The following is a 15,899-nucleotide window of genomic DNA, read 5'->3' as shown; positions in this document are numbered from 1 at the left end:
GGATAAAGAGGAAGAATCAGGAACATGGATCCAGCCTCTATTTAAGATTTTGACGCCGTCTTCATCCCGGATACTTTGCCATAATTTTGATTTTAAAAAATCACACATCACCTACCCAAAAGAACGTAAAGCAAGCTCCCAAAGACGTATTTGTACATCCATGTTCATAGCAGCATTATTCACAGTAGCCAAGAGGTGGAAGCAACCCAAGCGTCCACTGAGGCATGAACGCGTAAACAAACCTGATGTACCCGTACAGTGAAGTGTTGTTCGGGCTTAAAGAGGAATGAAATCTGACGCAGGCTATGACGTGGATGAACCCTGAGGACATTACGCCAGGTGAAATAAGACACACAGAAGAGCAAATAGTGTATGATTCCACTCCTATGAGGCACCAGGGTAGTCAAATTCAGAGAAACAGAACGTAGATGGTGGTCAGGATGGGCGGGGAGTTGTTGAAGGCGACAGAGTCTCTGTTTGGGAGATGAACAGAGTCCTGGGAACTGGCCGCACATGTAACATGACTGAGCTGGGCACTTAAAAATAATTCCGATGGTAGATTTTATGCTGTGTCTGTTTCACCACATTTCTTAAAACGTCTCACACTTCAATATTATTTATCTGGACTGAGTTGCTCGTCCTGGCTCCCTTACCTCATGGGATCTGATGAATTTAGAAAGCTGAGAACGTGAGAGCGTTATGGAACCTCAGGGTTGGATGATTTTTCCGTTTGTGCCCGTCCCGCTTGGCTGCTAACTGCCCGCCTCAGAGCCAGTGGCGCGGTGTCCTGCTGCGGGCCCGTCGGCAGGCCCCTGGCCGCGCTGCGGTGAAGCCCGGGGCCGCCCGGAATCCTGAGCCCCACCCATCACAACGTCCTTCCCGCGAGCATCGGTGAGCGGACTGGAGACAAAAAGACGTCTTCCCTCGTTGGTTTCGTTGATCTCTTTGTTTTTCAGCTCTGGGCTCTGTTCTGCTCTGTCGAGCTGTCTTCTTCCCACAGCAGAAGCTGGAGCAGACGCGGTTGTGTGCCGCCCGGCTGGAGCCGGCCGACCCTGCCTGCAGAGCAGTTCCAGGCCTGCTTACATGTCTCTCGAAAGAGCTAGACACTGGGAAACCAATGTATTCTGCAATGGAGAGGAATATTCAGTGGATATTCCACTCAGAGTGATTTTGGCTGCTAAAAATACAGCTATGTAGGTGGAAATACAAAACGCACACCAGTCTAATTCCCCTAAAAGTAATAATAACAATAAAAACAATAATACTGGACTCCAAAATGGAGTTTGTGGGACGACAGCACCCTTCTTACTCACAAAACCGTGGCCCCAACTCCCAGGCTGGCGTGGACGCTGATCTCCTAGCCGCTCATCCGGAGCAAGTGGCCCTCAGGCTCTACCTGTGTATCCTCGGGACGCGTGCGCCCTTGGCTGCAGGACCAAGCAGCCTCCTCTGGGCCTCGCCCGCCACCCGCCCTTCTCGGCAGCGCCCACCCTCTGATGTCACCCCTGCTCTCCTTGACCCTTTCGGCTTCACAGCCACGCACGGGGCACGTGCACGTTCCCTGACTCAAAAGCAGGCTGGGCTGGGCTCTGTCGGCCCCTCCAAGCGCAGCCCGGAGCCCTGAGATGTCAGAGGGCCATCTTCACCAGCCCCACCATGGTCGCTACCCAGACGCCCCAGCCTCCGGCTCCTCCCTTCTAAATTGTTCTCAGCGGAGCGATCGAGTTGCTTTCCTCTCAGTTTACAGATGCGAACAGTTAGGGGTTAATAAGCTGGCCGGTGAGAGTAGTTACTTCAGTTACCGGCCTGACGTTGCAGGCCAGTCTTAACCCGGCCTGGAAGCGGGAATTAGCCATCGGAGGGGTGTGGCTGTGTCTTGGTGGACTTGCTCCTGGACCAGATTCCAGCCAGGCCAATCCCAGCCCTCCTCTCCATGCCACCTTGGCCTAGAACGGTGCGAACAGACACTAACACAGTTTCTAACAGCTCAAGGCCGCACCCCTAGGATGACCCCAGCCCCCCTTGAAGTGTCTGCCTGAGAAAATTCAAGGTTGCCTGTTTGTTCCAGCCAACACCCGAGGACAGGGCCCTCGTCTCCGAGCCTCTGTTAGCGGGTCAGCGCCTAACTTCGATCATCTCCAGTTCGCCCAGCCCCTTCCAGCCCTTCGCGACCTTTGGCTTCTCTGACTCTGTGCGGCCCTCCTCACCCCTCCCTCGCTCACCCTTTAAACCTCCCGGTCACCTCTGTGCACACAGTTGAGTTCGATTCATCCCAGACTCTTCCTGCTGCAGTAGTGCCTTACTGATCAAAATCTGTCCTGACCACTTAACTGTGGCCTCGTTTATCTTTGGCAGTTCTGATAAAACCTTGCTTATGGACACTGAAATTTGCATTTCATGAAATTTTCACATCACAAAATCTTTTTCTTCTTTCGATTTTTCTTGACTATTTAAAACTATAGAAACCATTCTTAGCAGGCAACGGGCCCCAGTTGACCCACGGCCGGTGGTTTGCTGCCCCTTCTCTGCAAGAAAGGTGTTGACGTGGACCCCTGGTGCACGGTGAAGGTAAAGGGCAGAGGGGTCCTCTCTGCACACCGTGTCTGACTTACCATCTCTGAGGGCTGGCCAAGTACGGTGAGGTTTGAAGGCGCAAGGGTGTAAATTATGAAACTCCAGTGGCCCTATGTGTCTAGCTGCTAAGCCCTCCTTCCTGATGTTCATTGCAACAAAAAGCCAGTGTCTGAAATCAGACCCTTGCAGCTGTGCGGCTGGAGTGCCGTGTTAGCACTGGGATGCCTAGCGTGCTGGGAGCTCTGGAAATAACCCTCTGTATTTTTAACGCCCTTGGCTAGTCAGACCGCCTCTGGTTTCTCCCAAAGACAACCCCAGGGCCCAGAGTTACCAACTGTAATTCAGAACCTCTAAGTCTCGCTGCTAAGCAGACCCTCTGTCCCTCTCATCCCCACAAAAGTCCTCAACATCCCCGGGGGCTATGCCTTCACTTCCCCTGCTGGGTCAAGGGGCCCCTGGGCTGTGGTCAGGAACCCAACAATTTCTTCGCAAGGCCAAGGAAAAAGCAAGATTTTGAAGAGGTTTTATTTCAAGCCACAGAGTCTAACCAGTTAAAAACTGCTTGTTGGGTCTCCCAGAAGCCAAGGAGGGGCTGTTCGGGTCACCAGGAAGGAAAGAGGGTCTGGCCATTCGCACAGCTGGACGCCCAGAACAGGTAGACGGCCCACAGAGGACAGTCGGTGGGCTTATCGAGGACAGCCGGGCACTCCAGCGGGAGGTCGGGCCTCTCCAGGCGCCTGTGCACCTGCCTTCCACCTGCACGGGGCAGGTCTGGGCCACTGCCACTTGCGGGCTTCACCACCCAGAGAAGTGCTCAGACAGGGCGAGCAGGTGGGAACGGGGAGAAGTAACGCTCCCGCCTCCTTCTCAAACGTTCTGGGCTGGGCTCGGCTTCCTTGGGGACAGGGGCCCAGGAGGGCTAGTGCTCGGGGTCGGCGTCCATGCAGGACTCCCAGGGGTTCTGGGGCATCCGCGGCAGGGAGAAGAGCAGGAGAGCCAGGCCGCCGAGGAAGAGGAGGCCGAAGGCCGCGCAGGCGCAGGCGAAGGACCAGGAGTAATAGTACTTGATCCAGACGGTGTCCTCGCTGTCGACCATGCGCTTCACCGACTGCCGTGTGACCTCCACCGAGACGAAGATGCAGAGACCTGGGGGCAGAGCTGGACTCAGGGCCCCGGGCGCCCCCCGCCCCGCATCAGCTGGGGCTTCCGCGTGGGCTTCAAGGTGGAGACCCCGCCGGGGGAGAGGCGGGGGCATGAAACGGCCCCGAGACCGAGGTCCCGATCGGGAAGCTGCAGAAGTGCGCCCTTTCGTTCCTTCTTTCCTTAGCACTATTTTAAAGTTAATTTATATTTTTGTTAGTAATTAGCATCCTCCTGGCCTTGAGGATTGTCTTGGTAAGAAATGGACAGATTGCCGAGATCTGCCCCCTCCTGGCCCACCGGCCCTGGCGGAAGCCCTGGGCAAGCTTGCCCCTGGGTGGAGCCTGGGAATCTGTCCACACCCAGGCCCCAGGTAGGCATGAGAACGGGGTCGAAGCATCCCCCCAGACCCGGCACCCGGACAGGAGCCCCCGTCCTACCCGCAAAGGCGAAGAACATGGACGCTGGCCTCAGCAGGTAGTCGCGCTTCTTCCCGAAGGACAGGAGCACGCAGATGGTTCCCGCGATGGTGAAGCCCAGGCTGAAGACGGCGATGGCCGCGGCCGAGATGCTATACTCTGTGGCACACAAGGGGGCAGGGATGCCGGGACCTCAGAGGGGCCTCATCCCCCTGCACCTTTCGTCACCACTGGCTGTGCCTGCAGCCAGGTAAGTGAGTACCACATTCTACTATTCCCTTTTCCCAGGTGAGGAAACTGAGATCCGAGAGATTAAATCACTCCTTCAGAGGCGCACAGTGGCTAAGGGGTGGGACCAGGATGTGCACACGACCTAATTCCTTCTCGCAGGTCAGACACCAAACTGAAGTTCCTCCCTCCAGGGGCAGAGGCCTCGGAAGGAAGCGTGAGATCTGCGGCTGGAGACCTTTCTGGAGCAGAAACCTTCCTCTGAGTGTCAGGGCAGAAGGTGGCACCCAGGCTGGCGTGGTCTGTCCTGGGACTGGCAAGCAGCCTCTGGACGGATGACGGAGTGTGGCTTGTTACAGAGCTCGGTGCCCAAGAGGATCTGCGTGTGTGTGTCAGAGTGTGTGCACCTGTGCATATGTATGCATGCGTGTGCATGCGTGTGTGTGCATGTGTGCGTGTGTGCATACCCATGCCGTGTGCAGTCTTCTGTACACAAGCACATGCGGGTCTCTGCTCAGTCCAGGGGGTGCCTCCGAGCTTGGTGGTTCCCACCAGGGCACGTGTGCCTCAGGGGCTCTCACGCATCTGCCCCAGTCCCCACCCTCTGCTTCTCGGGGAGTGACTTATAGGCGAGGGAGGGACTCAGACAGACTCCCCGCACACTCTGAGCTGCCAGCCATGCAGACCATCACAGGGATCTGGCATCCTTGTTCCATTGTCAGAGCTCCTGTGACAGTGGCGTCCCTCGGGCTCTGTGGGGAAATGGACTCCTGCCCTCTGGGAGCTACCAGGCAAGTCTCTTTTACAAACTCGCCCGAGCCCTGATGCAGGGATGCTCAGGGCGCCTGGAGGTGGGTGACGCTGTCTCGGGGGCGCAGAGGGTGGCCAGGCTGCCGCTCAGATGCATCGGGAGGGGCTGCTCGCCATCAAGATCCGGAAGTCGGGGCCTTTGCACCCGTGACTTTCCGGTTCAGCAGCGCGACGGGAGCCACGTTTCCTCCCCTCCTTGCTCTCCACACGGGCTCACCTTTCTGAGTGGTAACTTCGAAGATCTCCGAGCTCTCGCCTGGGTTAAAATGCCTGAAGTAGGAACAGTTTTTCTCTGCAAAGGAGGGAGACGGCCTATGAGTTGAGAGAAAGGGCTGCAGCCGGGGCAGGAGCTCAGCCCAGAGAGGGCGGGTGCAGCCCCCAGGGGGATTCTGCCCCCCCAACCCTGACTCTGGGCTGAAACACACATCTTTCACTAACCCTTAGACCAAAACGTTGGTAGGAAAGAGGGTTGCATAAGAGGCTGGGAGATCATCAGGGAGCTGAGGCTAACTGAGTCCGGGGGCAGAGAGCACTGGGGTACTGAGCCCATTAGGCAGACAGGGAAACTGAGGCCCAGAGATCAAGTCATCTGTTAGGGGGTACAGGACCCATGGCCAAGCAAGGGCCAAACAGTGGTTCTCAGCCAGGGCTGATTCTGCCCCCAGAGGACACTGGGCAGTGTCTGGAGACATTTTTATGTCACAACTGGGCAGGGCTGCTACCGGCATCCAGTGGGTAGAGGCCCGGGATGTGCTGAGCGTCCTACCATGTACAGGACAGCCCCCTACAGCACAGAATTACAGGCCCCCAAATGTCAGTAGTGGTGAGTCAGCACTGGTTCACATCCAGTCTAGGGCTGGGTTTCTTATCTGCATCCAGGCCCACCCTGAGGCACTGGGTGTGACCTGGGAAGCAAAGTGTTTTTCAGGAACTTTCCAGGAGATTCTGGTGTTCAGCCAGGTTTAGAAGCCTGGCTCCCGGCCCCTTGAAATGCCCTTCAAAGGGCTTTTCTGAGTGGGCCCTCTATATGGACTTGGGTGAAGGGCAGAGAACCTCTAACCGAGGGCCAAACGTGATCAAAAGCTCATTTCACTGGGCCCTCAATGCCTGTGGCCATAGAAACAGCCCAGATGAGACCTCCCCAGGTGAGCTGCTTCCCCACCCGATTAGTGTCAGAAAAGCCACAGACGATCTGTGCTGGCAGTAGGACCAAAAATATGGATTTGATAGGGGGCAGAGGAAGAACTCAAAACAAAGAAATTCACACCGATTTTCAATATAATTTCTCTTCCATTCTTCTCCTTTAATCTCTCTTACAACTAGATATACTGTAAAATCAAAGGATAGTCTTATTGCTTATTGAATACAAGTTTAATATTCTATACTCTTGATTTAGGAAGTAGATGAATGGATTATTTTATACTATTTTGTTTCTTAAAGAAAAAAACTAAATTAGGTTGCTTTTTATTTCTGTGAGGCCCTTCACTGAATTCTTTTTCCTGCGGATCCTTGAACCTCAATAGAAAAACATCTCTGCTCCTAGTTTATATGGCATCTAGTTTGTGCATCCATTTCTTTACCTACATTCAAATGATCACCAGGTGTTTGATGCCTAGTTTCTTTTGGAAACAAACTTGAGGTTTGCGAAGTCATAGCTTTCATTGGGGTCCAGGCTTCCGTCTGCCTGACCTGTATAACCTTGTTCCACTGAAGCCTGTGGCCTCCATTTCCCCTCCCCCAATGTCAGGGTTACTTCTGCTCCCCTAAGTCCAGGAAGAGAGTGACCCCGGGAGATGGAGCCTGGTTTAGCAGCAGTAAATGTTCCATGAGGTAAACAGCCTTTTCTCTGAGCGTCTATATTTAAATCCCTTTCCTTTTGAGCCGAGTTGCCTGGGGTGTGTGACTGCCGCTGGTGACTCAGGAGATGCTGTGCTTTTCTCTCGCGCAGCTTCTGCTGTTACTTTAGAGCATGATGGAACCCTCTCATATGTGTTAGATTAGTAGCTATAGATTCTCTTGAATCCCTGCTTCAAAATGGCTCATGTCTCCCTCTGGACGGAGGAAAACTTCTGTTTCCTTCTTTAAGAGCCAATCTCGGTCGTCACTGAAAACCCTCTGAAAAGAACTGACTGAATTCAAGTGTGTTTCACGGTCAGTTCCCTCCCTGACGACGCACAAGCCGCGTTAAAAGCGTCCATTCAGCGCGCAAGGCCCGGAGATAGAGGCCCATCGGAAGCCCGGCCAAGGCCCAGCTGTCCGGCAGGTCCGCGTGGCCGAGGCTTCTCTCGCACAGGTAGTGCTCGGGGTGTCGGCCCCCTGCCAGACAAACGCCGGGCTCCTGGGGAAGCCACCCTGCAGACTCGGGGGTGGGGACGTGGGCCCAGGTTCAGTCTTCCCTCCCTCCCCTCCTCTCTCCAATGCTCTCTGGGGGCGCTGGGGGGCACCCATGCGGGGCACCTGGAAGCCTCAGCTTCTCTTTCATGTGGCTGGTCCTCGGGCTTGAGGATGGGCGAGCCAACCCCGTCTGCTCTCTTGGACTTAGCACACGAGGAAGGCCAGCAGCCTCTGAACCAGGAGAAGCGTCCGCTGCACGGCCCCGTGGCTGCCCGTTGGAGACCACAGCCCCTTTGCGGTCCCGTTCGGGATAAATCAGCTCGGGCACCTGCCAGTGTCACTCAAGAACTGCCCAGGGTCCTGTTGGGATGGGCAGTCCCCGCCCCCGCCCCTTAGCCTGGGTGCTGTCTGGGTGAACCGCATCAAGGGCAACTTGAAAAGGAAGGACGTTTGAGATGGGCCTGCGTGGGTAGCGGGCGGGAGGGAGGGACCGCGTGCAGACTGTGAGCCTTCTCGCCTCTGCCTCTCTGACGTCCCTCTGCCCCCTGCGCCCGGTCTACATCCCACCTGCTCAGCCCCTGCAGCTGTGCCTCGTGGGCTCCAGCCCCTTCACTGGGCAGAAGGAGCAAGTGCTTTGGACCAGGTTGGCGGAGATACCAACACTGGGGTGGTGACCTGGGACCAGAATTGAGCACCGAGGCTCCTCCAGCCTCCTTGCGTCTGCAAATGGCTCACAGTGATTTTAATATTTGTATTTCTTCTTTTCTGTGTTTCAGAAATGTCTACCATGGACAGTCATAAGACTCAGTGATCTAAAATCTTTAAGTGGATTATTCCTTAAAAAAATGTCATAAATCAGTTATTGGGGTTGGACTATTCTGCTCACCAAAGATTCTGATTAAGGGAGGGACTGACTATGCAGAACCGTATCTGCCAATCTCAGAGAACTAGAACAGAAGGCACATTTAGCTCCAAGCCGAACCGGAGTTAATATAGATCTTTCTCTGATAGTTGGCACAGCTTGTATGATTAGGGGATGCCTCTGGGTATCACTGAGAATGTATCAACCCAATGCTGGTTGATGCAGACTTTGATACATTAAAAAAACCACCTCGCTGATTTGCACAAAACCAAGGGAACGAGGGCTCTGGGGGTCGGAAGAAACGTTTCACCCACTTGTTACTTGCATCAGTGCCAGGGTTGTCTTCACCCTTTTTGTAAAAGAAGTTCTTGATGCTCCCGATAGTGGTTTCTCTGTGCTCTGTGTTCCCCCGTCCCTCTGATTGAAAGGGGTTGGAGAAATCCTCAAGACCTGACCCCAGGGCCTCAGAGCATTGCTGTTGTATCGAGGAGAAGTCTAGTTATGGCCAGTCTCCAGCATGGGCTCCTGCGGATGGGAAAGGGAGCCTCCGAGATTCTTGGGGTCACAGGAGTGTCGTGTTCTTTCATTTGGGCTCCAGTCCGGCCCCACGTACTAGGAGAGAAGATGGGCCACTAGAGAAACTGGGCACTGCTGCTGCCTTGTGCTCAAGAGGCAGAGTCGGAAAAGAAAGAACATTCCACCCAGACCAAGGGCGAGGGATGACCCTTCTGAGGACTCACTGGGCTTGCAGACAGGCAGCTCTTCTGACAACTGGGAAGCCCCTGCTCTCACTCTGGAGACGCTGGAACTGACCTCAGATACGGATGCTGTGCGTGGCAGTCCTTCGAAGACTCGCGGTCGGTGGAAAACCCAAATTGGACCGTTTGTGTCCTCAGAGCCTCCAGCTCTCTGCGCTGAGCGCGACCTTGAAAAGCTTCCTCTGCTTCACCAGCGCTCGATGCCGCTTCCGCTAAATCACGTCGTGTCAAAGCTGGTCCTGATGTGTCTGCTCGGGTCAGCAGCTCCTGGGAAGGGTGTTTGTGCGTGCGGTGGAGGGTGTGGGGAGGGCCCGCAGAGCAAAGAAACTCTGGATTGGAGACCTGAGCCTCGGAGAGACGCCTCTGAGCCTCAGTTTTCTCACACGTGGAATGAGGACCGTCTGTAGAATCCAAGCCTCCTCACCGGGTGGTTGTAATAAGTAGTGTCATGTAGCAACTAAGGTGAATGTTAGGCGTGTGGGTCCTGGCTGCTCCGCCATGGTAACTGTGTGACCTCGGCCAAGTTACTCAGCTTCTTCGTCCCTTGTTTTCTTTATCTGTAAGATTGGCTGATGATAATAGTATGGACCTTGTCAAGGATTTTGTGAGGATCTGATGATTCTGATTACTGTCTAACTGTCTATCTGTCTATCTGTCATCCCACTGCCCTCTGGCCTCCATGGTTTCTAGGAAAATTAAGCTGTTTAATCTTACTAAGAATGTCTTGTCCGTGATGAGTTGCTTCCTCTTGTTGCTTACAGAATTCTGTGCCTTTATCTTTCAGTGGTTTGATCATGACGTGCCTAGGTATGAATTTATCCTGCTTGGAGTTCATTAAGCTTCATGAATTTGTAGGTTAATGTTTTTCATCAGATTTGGAAAACTTTCCGCCATTATTTTCCACGTAACCTTCCTGCTCCTCCCCCGCCCCATCTCTCTCCCTCTCTCTCTTTCTGAGATGCTATTATGCATATGTTAATACATTTGACACTGTTCCACAGGTCTCTTCATTTTTCTTTCCTGTCTGTTCCTTAGACTAGCTAATCTCAATGGACCTACCTTAAGGTTCACTGGGTTTTTTCTTCTATCTGCTATATAACCCCTCTAGTGAATTTTTCATTTCAGCTGTTGTACTTCAAAACTCCGGAATTTCTCTTGGGTCTTTTAAAAATCGTTTATATCTCTTTATTGATATTCTCTATTTCATGAGATATCATTCTCATCTTCATTTTAGTTCTTTAAACATGGTTTCTGTCAGTTCTTTGTATCTAAAATAGCTGATTTAAAATCTTTATCTAGTAAGTCCAATATCTGGGCCTCCTTAAGGATCTATTGGCTGCATCCCCCATCCCGACCCCCACCCCATGTGAGTGCCATGCTGTTTTAGTTCTTTGCATGCCTTGTAACTTTTTTAATTTAAAATTTAAAACTCAACATTTTAAACAATATAATGTAGCAACGCTGGAAATTAGATGTCCACCCTTCCCCAGGGTTTGCTCCTGTGGCTGTTGGTTACTGTTGCTTGTTAAATGATATTTCTGAATTAATTTTGTGAAGTCTGTATGCACGTACGGCCACTGAAATCTCTGCTCAATTAGTTTGGTGGTCAGCTCACAGAGATTTCCTAAAATGCTTGTACCCGACACATCTCCCAGTCTTTACTGAGGGGTTTTGTGCTAAGCAGAGGACCAAGCACTCAGCTAAATAGCCTACATTTCTGCCTTAGTCTTTTTTTTCTTTCCCCCCCTCCCTCCCTCCCTTCCCTTCCTTCCTTCCTTCCTTTCCTCCTTCCTCTCTCTCTCTCTCTCTCTCTCTCTTTCTCTCTTTCTTTCTTTCTTTTCTCACACAGCTGTTGGTTTTCAAGGCTGTGACAGAGTTGGGAGGGGAGAACGGGAAGAGTGCACATTAAGACACCACAAAGCTCATTGTTCCCACTGAGATTCACCAGTTTTTCTTGAATGAGCACTTGCTGGATTGCTGCAAGACTGGTTAATTTCTAGAGTTCTGAAAAAGTTGATTCTGACCATCTTGGCAAATGTTCTCATTGTTTTTATGGAGAAGAGGATTTTTGGAGGTACTTACCCTGTCATTTTTTCTGATGTCATCCAAAGTTAATATATGTAAGGCACTTAAAAAAACAATGTTTGGGGGACTTCCCTGGTGGTCCAGTGGTTGAGAATCTGCCTTCCAATGCAGGCGACACAGGTTGGATCCCTGGTCAAGGAACTAAGATCCCACATGCCGTGGGGCAACTAAGCCCACGTGCTGCAACTACTGAGCCCTCACGCCTCAAGTGGAGAGCCCATGTGCCACAAACTACAGAGCCCACATGCTCTGGAGCCTGCACGCCACTAGAGAGCCTGCTTGCCACAACGAAGATCCCATGTGCTGCAACTAAGACCCAACGCTGACGAAAATAAATAAATAAAATAAGTATTTAGGGAAAAAACCAAACAATGTTTGGTAGATAGTGCTATGTTTGTGTTTGCAGTTGTTGATGTTGTTGTTAATAAATGAGAGAACACAAATGAACTCTGTTTCTCCCTCTGGAAAAGAGTGATCCAACAGAACACAGAAGGATGGGTGGGGAAGGAAAAAGATGTCCACTTGCAGAGAAAGGAGGAAAGAAGGCAGGAATACACTTCGGAAGCTTGTTGGGGGTAAGGCAGTGCTCACAAATATGGAAGGTATGATTCTGTCCGGACCAGGATAAGACAGCCTGGAGACAGACCCTGCTCAGGCTCAAGGCCAAACCATGCTGGCTCGTCCCCTGTGGCTGGTCCACTCGCCTCCCTCCTGCCTGTCTCTCCCTGTATAGACTCGCCTCACCTCTGTCTTCTTCTGCTCTGTAAACTCACCAGGCTTTAAAAGGCTGGCGCCGAGGACCTTGACAGTGCGTTCCCATGCACGGTCCCTGGGGACTCAGTGCGTTCCCATGCACGGTCCCTGGAGACTCTGCCCTGCCCTGCCCTGCACAGCGGGTCCCATGCACGGTCCCTGGAGACTCTGCCCTGCCCTGCCCTGCACAGCGGGTCCCATGCACGGTCCCTGGGGACTCTGCCCTGCCCTGCCCTGCACAGCGGGCTTGGCTGGATGAGTGAGGCACCTGTTCATGGGTGTGCTCCGCAGCGGCTGAGGGGCGTGGGCATCTGGGCTATGTGATACCCTTCAAGCACATGTCCGTGCCTGCTAAAGCCCTCAGGCCTGGGACTCGGTGCTTCCAAGAGGGCTGGGTGTACGTGAGTCTTCTGGGTAGAAGCAAGCAGGGCAGGGCTTTCCTGGAGCCGGCAGGAGGGGAATGAAGAGCAAGGAGCCAAGTGGCGGAAAGGGGTTTGGGCACCTTCCTCCCCACAGGGACCGCAAGATCTTCGGGGACTTAGCAGTGACTTTCTTGAAGGTAAGGGCTCCAGGAACAGCCCGTCTGATAACAGGGGAATAATTCTGAAAACCAGGTGGGATGCTGCACTCACCCTGGTCCACTGTCACCTTGGAGTGACAGCTGCAAGCACCGGAAGGGACTTTATGTTGCTGAGCCCAAGATTCGTATTTTATGGGAAGAAGCAGAGGCTGTGATGGGCTTTGTCAAGCCCCCAGTCCTTTGGGGTCGTGGCCTCTGATTCCCTGCACAAGCCTCTTTCCTCAGCACCCGCTCTATTTGCTATGACGGGGAGGGCTCCACGTCTGCAGAACAGACTAGTCGCCCTCACGCCAGGTGTTCTGGCAAAAGAGCTCCCCTTCAACGACGGGGAGGGCTCCACGTCTGCAGAACAGACTAGTCGCCCTCACGCCAGGTGTTCTGGCAAAAGAGCTCCCCTTCAACGTGCGCGTCACTCACGTGGTAGGAAACCGAGGACGGCATTTAAATCACAGTGGAAGGAAACACTTTCTAATTCCGAAGGGGTCCTAGGCCAGGGAGGTGCGCAGAAGGACCCGCAGTTCTGGCAAAAAGGCAGGTGGCTGGTCCACAGCCGGGTCCTGCCTCACAAACATGCGAGCTGTGCCGTTGCTCACGGCCCGTGCCCAGGAGGGACTCCCACTTGGTTTCATTCTCTGCTCTTGCCGTCTTGAAATTCTTAACAATCATGACAAGGAGTCATGCACTTTCATTTTGCACAGGGCCCTGTAAGCTCTGTGGCCGATCCTGTCTACACTGCAGCCTGGAGGCTGGAGAATGAACTGCCCTGCCCCCCACCCCACCCCACCCCCCGCGCCGGGGGTCCCTTTCACCTGAGGACAGAGGCCTGTGTTTGCAGGGAGAGGGTGGGGCCGGGCGCAACCGGGGCCCTAGTCTGGCTTCTTTCCTGAGCCTCTGTCCGCCCATCCAGACCTCCGCCCTGGGCGCCGAGCCCCGAGCCCCAGCCGGACGCAACTACCTGCAGCTGGACGCCCTCGATGCCAGGCCGGCGCGGGCCACCGGCTGAACCGCATACCGCCCAGCTCGCGCCCCCGGGCCCACGGGCGGGCGGCCTTCCCCGGAGGGACCGGGACGGGCGGGAGGGGGGCTGGGGAGGGTACGTTACCCCCAGGCAGGGTGATGGGTCCGCAGCTCCTGTCCCTGCCGTCGCCCGGGACGATGCGCTTGGTGCAAATCCGCCAGAGGCCGAAGTGTGCCGCCTGGCAGCTGGCGTTGCGGTGCTCCACGTGGGGGCTCAGCACGGCCCAGTGGTCGGTCACCACGGCCACCAGCGCCAGCACGACCCCCGCCAGGACGCAGAGGAGGGTCAGGCGGACCTTCAGGGCCTTGGTCTGGGACATGGCGGCCACGGAGCGGCGGGCGCTGGGGCAGGCCCGGCGGCCGCGTCCTCCCGGGCAGGTGGCGGTCGCGCCGGGGCGGCGGCAGCTGTTCAGTGTGCCCGGCGGGGCCGGAGGGGGCCGGCCGTGGGCGGAGGGGCGCTGGGCGGGCTGAGCAGCTGGCCAGACGTGTCAGCGGCCTGCGGAAGCTTCTATTAATGCCCATCCCGGCGCCTCGCCGAGGACGGCTGCTCCTCGGGTTTCAGGGCCGTCTTCGCTCCTGGAGCCAGAAGCGCGCTGTGGGGGTGGGGTGGGGGGGTTGGGGGGGGCGAGGACAGCCGGCGCTGATGTGACTGCAGACGCTCTCCTCGGGGGACCTGAGCTGGGAGGGGCGAGGGGCAGGCAGCCGGGGCCGGCTGTTGCCACGGTACCCTTTACTTTTTACCTTCTATTAATGGCAGGTAATAAAGATTTTCCAGTTACATTGTCCTTTACAAAATAAGTATACTTAAGTAGGAAGAGCAGAAGTAGGTCGATTGACAGGTGACTATTAAGAGGCTAAGGGGCGTGTGGCCCAGAGGACACGTGGGGTTTGGGGACCGCCTACCCATGCCCGCTTCACCTCAGGGCCGGCACTCCAGGCTGGAGCCCCTACGTGCCTCCCGGGCTTCTGCATCTCCTTTCTCAAGTCCCCAGGGGCCTCTTTTGGGATGTGTCCAAGAAGCTGATGCATGGCCAGGAAGAAACCCCTGAGCTGGGCAGGGGTTTGGCCTCTAAAATCTGGCCTCTGGTTGACACAGCTTACAGAAGGGCTGCCTGTGTGAGGAGAAACATCCAGGGGTCCAGCCACGAGGTCGCAGACTGTTGATAACAATGGTGATCATAGTGAGAGCTCAGCCTCGGTGAGTGCTTACTACCTACCAGGCACTCCGCTAAGGCTTTCCACACACCACTGCAGTTCATCTTCACACCAGTCCAGGAGGTAAACGCAACTATCACTCCCATTTTACAGATAAGGACCCAGACGCTCAGTGACGTGAAGTAACTTGTCCAAGGTCACACAGCAGGTAAATGGTGAAGCCAGGTTTCAGAACCCAGAGTCCAAACTCTTAACCAGTGGTTGGAGCTGGGAGGAACTTTCGAGATCTATTCTGACTGCAGGGGAGGAAAAACATCTTTGTCCTCTACCCTAACGAAAGACAAATTGACAAGAGAAAAGCATGCAAATTAATGGGTTTTTAAAAATTAATTAATTTATTTTTGGCTGTGTTGGGTCTTCGTTGCTGTGCACGGGCTTTCTCTAGTTGCGGCGAGCAGGGGCTACTCTTTGTTGCGGTGCGCGGGCTTCTCATTGCGGTGGCTTCTCTTGTTGCGGAGCACGGGCTCTAGGCGCGCGGGCTTCAGTTGTTTTGGCTCGTGGGCTCAGTAGTTGTGGCTCATGGGCTCTAGAGCGCAGGCTCAGTAGTTGTGGCGCATGGGCCCAGCCGCTCTGCGGCGTGTGGGATCTTCCTGGACCAGGGCTCGAACCCCTGCGTTGGCAGGCGGGTTCTTAACCCCTGCGCCCCCGGGGACGCCCTAATGTAAGTTTTATGTGGCACAGGAGTCTTCGTAAAACATGACGACCTAAAGAAACTGTTAAACTTGAACGTTTTTTTTTTTTGAGTAGTGTATTTATTGTAATAATTTAATTTTTTTTCCCTGAATGAAAACATGTTCATTATAAAAATGCAACCACATACATGTATATGGAGAAGAAAAGTGATACTTGTTGTTTTTGTATTCCTTGTCTGTAATACCCCTTTCCTCATCCAGAGAGAAACGCTGTTCACAATTTAAACCTGAGCGTTTTAATGTGTGCTGTGTGTGATGAAGAGTGGGTGCAGGGACTTCCCTGGTGGTCCAGCGGTAAAGAATCCGCCTTCCAATGGGGGTTTGATCCCTGCTTGGGGAATTAAGATCCCACGAGCCGCGGGGCAGCTAAGCCCGCGCCATAACTACAGCCCACACGCCCTGGAGCCCGTGCACCACACGAGAGAGAAGCCC

The 15,899-nt window shown here is 54.2% G+C and overlaps 1 protein-coding gene across 1 annotated transcript; it reads right to left on the bottom strand.

Moving 5' to 3' along the window:
• Window positions 1–3,407: 3,407 nt before the first annotated feature.
• CACNG1 (calcium voltage-gated channel auxiliary subunit gamma 1) lies at window positions 3,408–13,880 on the bottom strand. The gene is made up of 4 exons (XM_019938625.3): window positions 13,646–13,880; window positions 5,389–5,463; window positions 4,155–4,292; window positions 3,408–3,720 (listed from the first exon to the last, which is right to left on the bottom strand). The coding sequence occupies exons 1-4, from the start codon at window positions 13,878–13,880 to the stop codon at window positions 3,494–3,496; spliced, it is 675 nt and encodes a 224-aa protein (XP_019794184.1). The 3' UTR covers window positions 3,408–3,493.
• Window positions 13,881–15,899: the final 2,019 nt, after the last annotated feature.

This window comes from Tursiops truncatus, chromosome 20, assembly GCF_011762595.2.
Source record: "Tursiops truncatus isolate mTurTru1 chromosome 20, mTurTru1.mat.Y, whole genome shotgun sequence".
NCBI lineage: Eukaryota > Metazoa > Chordata > Mammalia > Artiodactyla > Delphinidae > Tursiops > Tursiops truncatus.
Note: the sequence above shows the minus strand (reverse complement) of the source record. Positions and strands in the feature narration are given on the sequence as shown.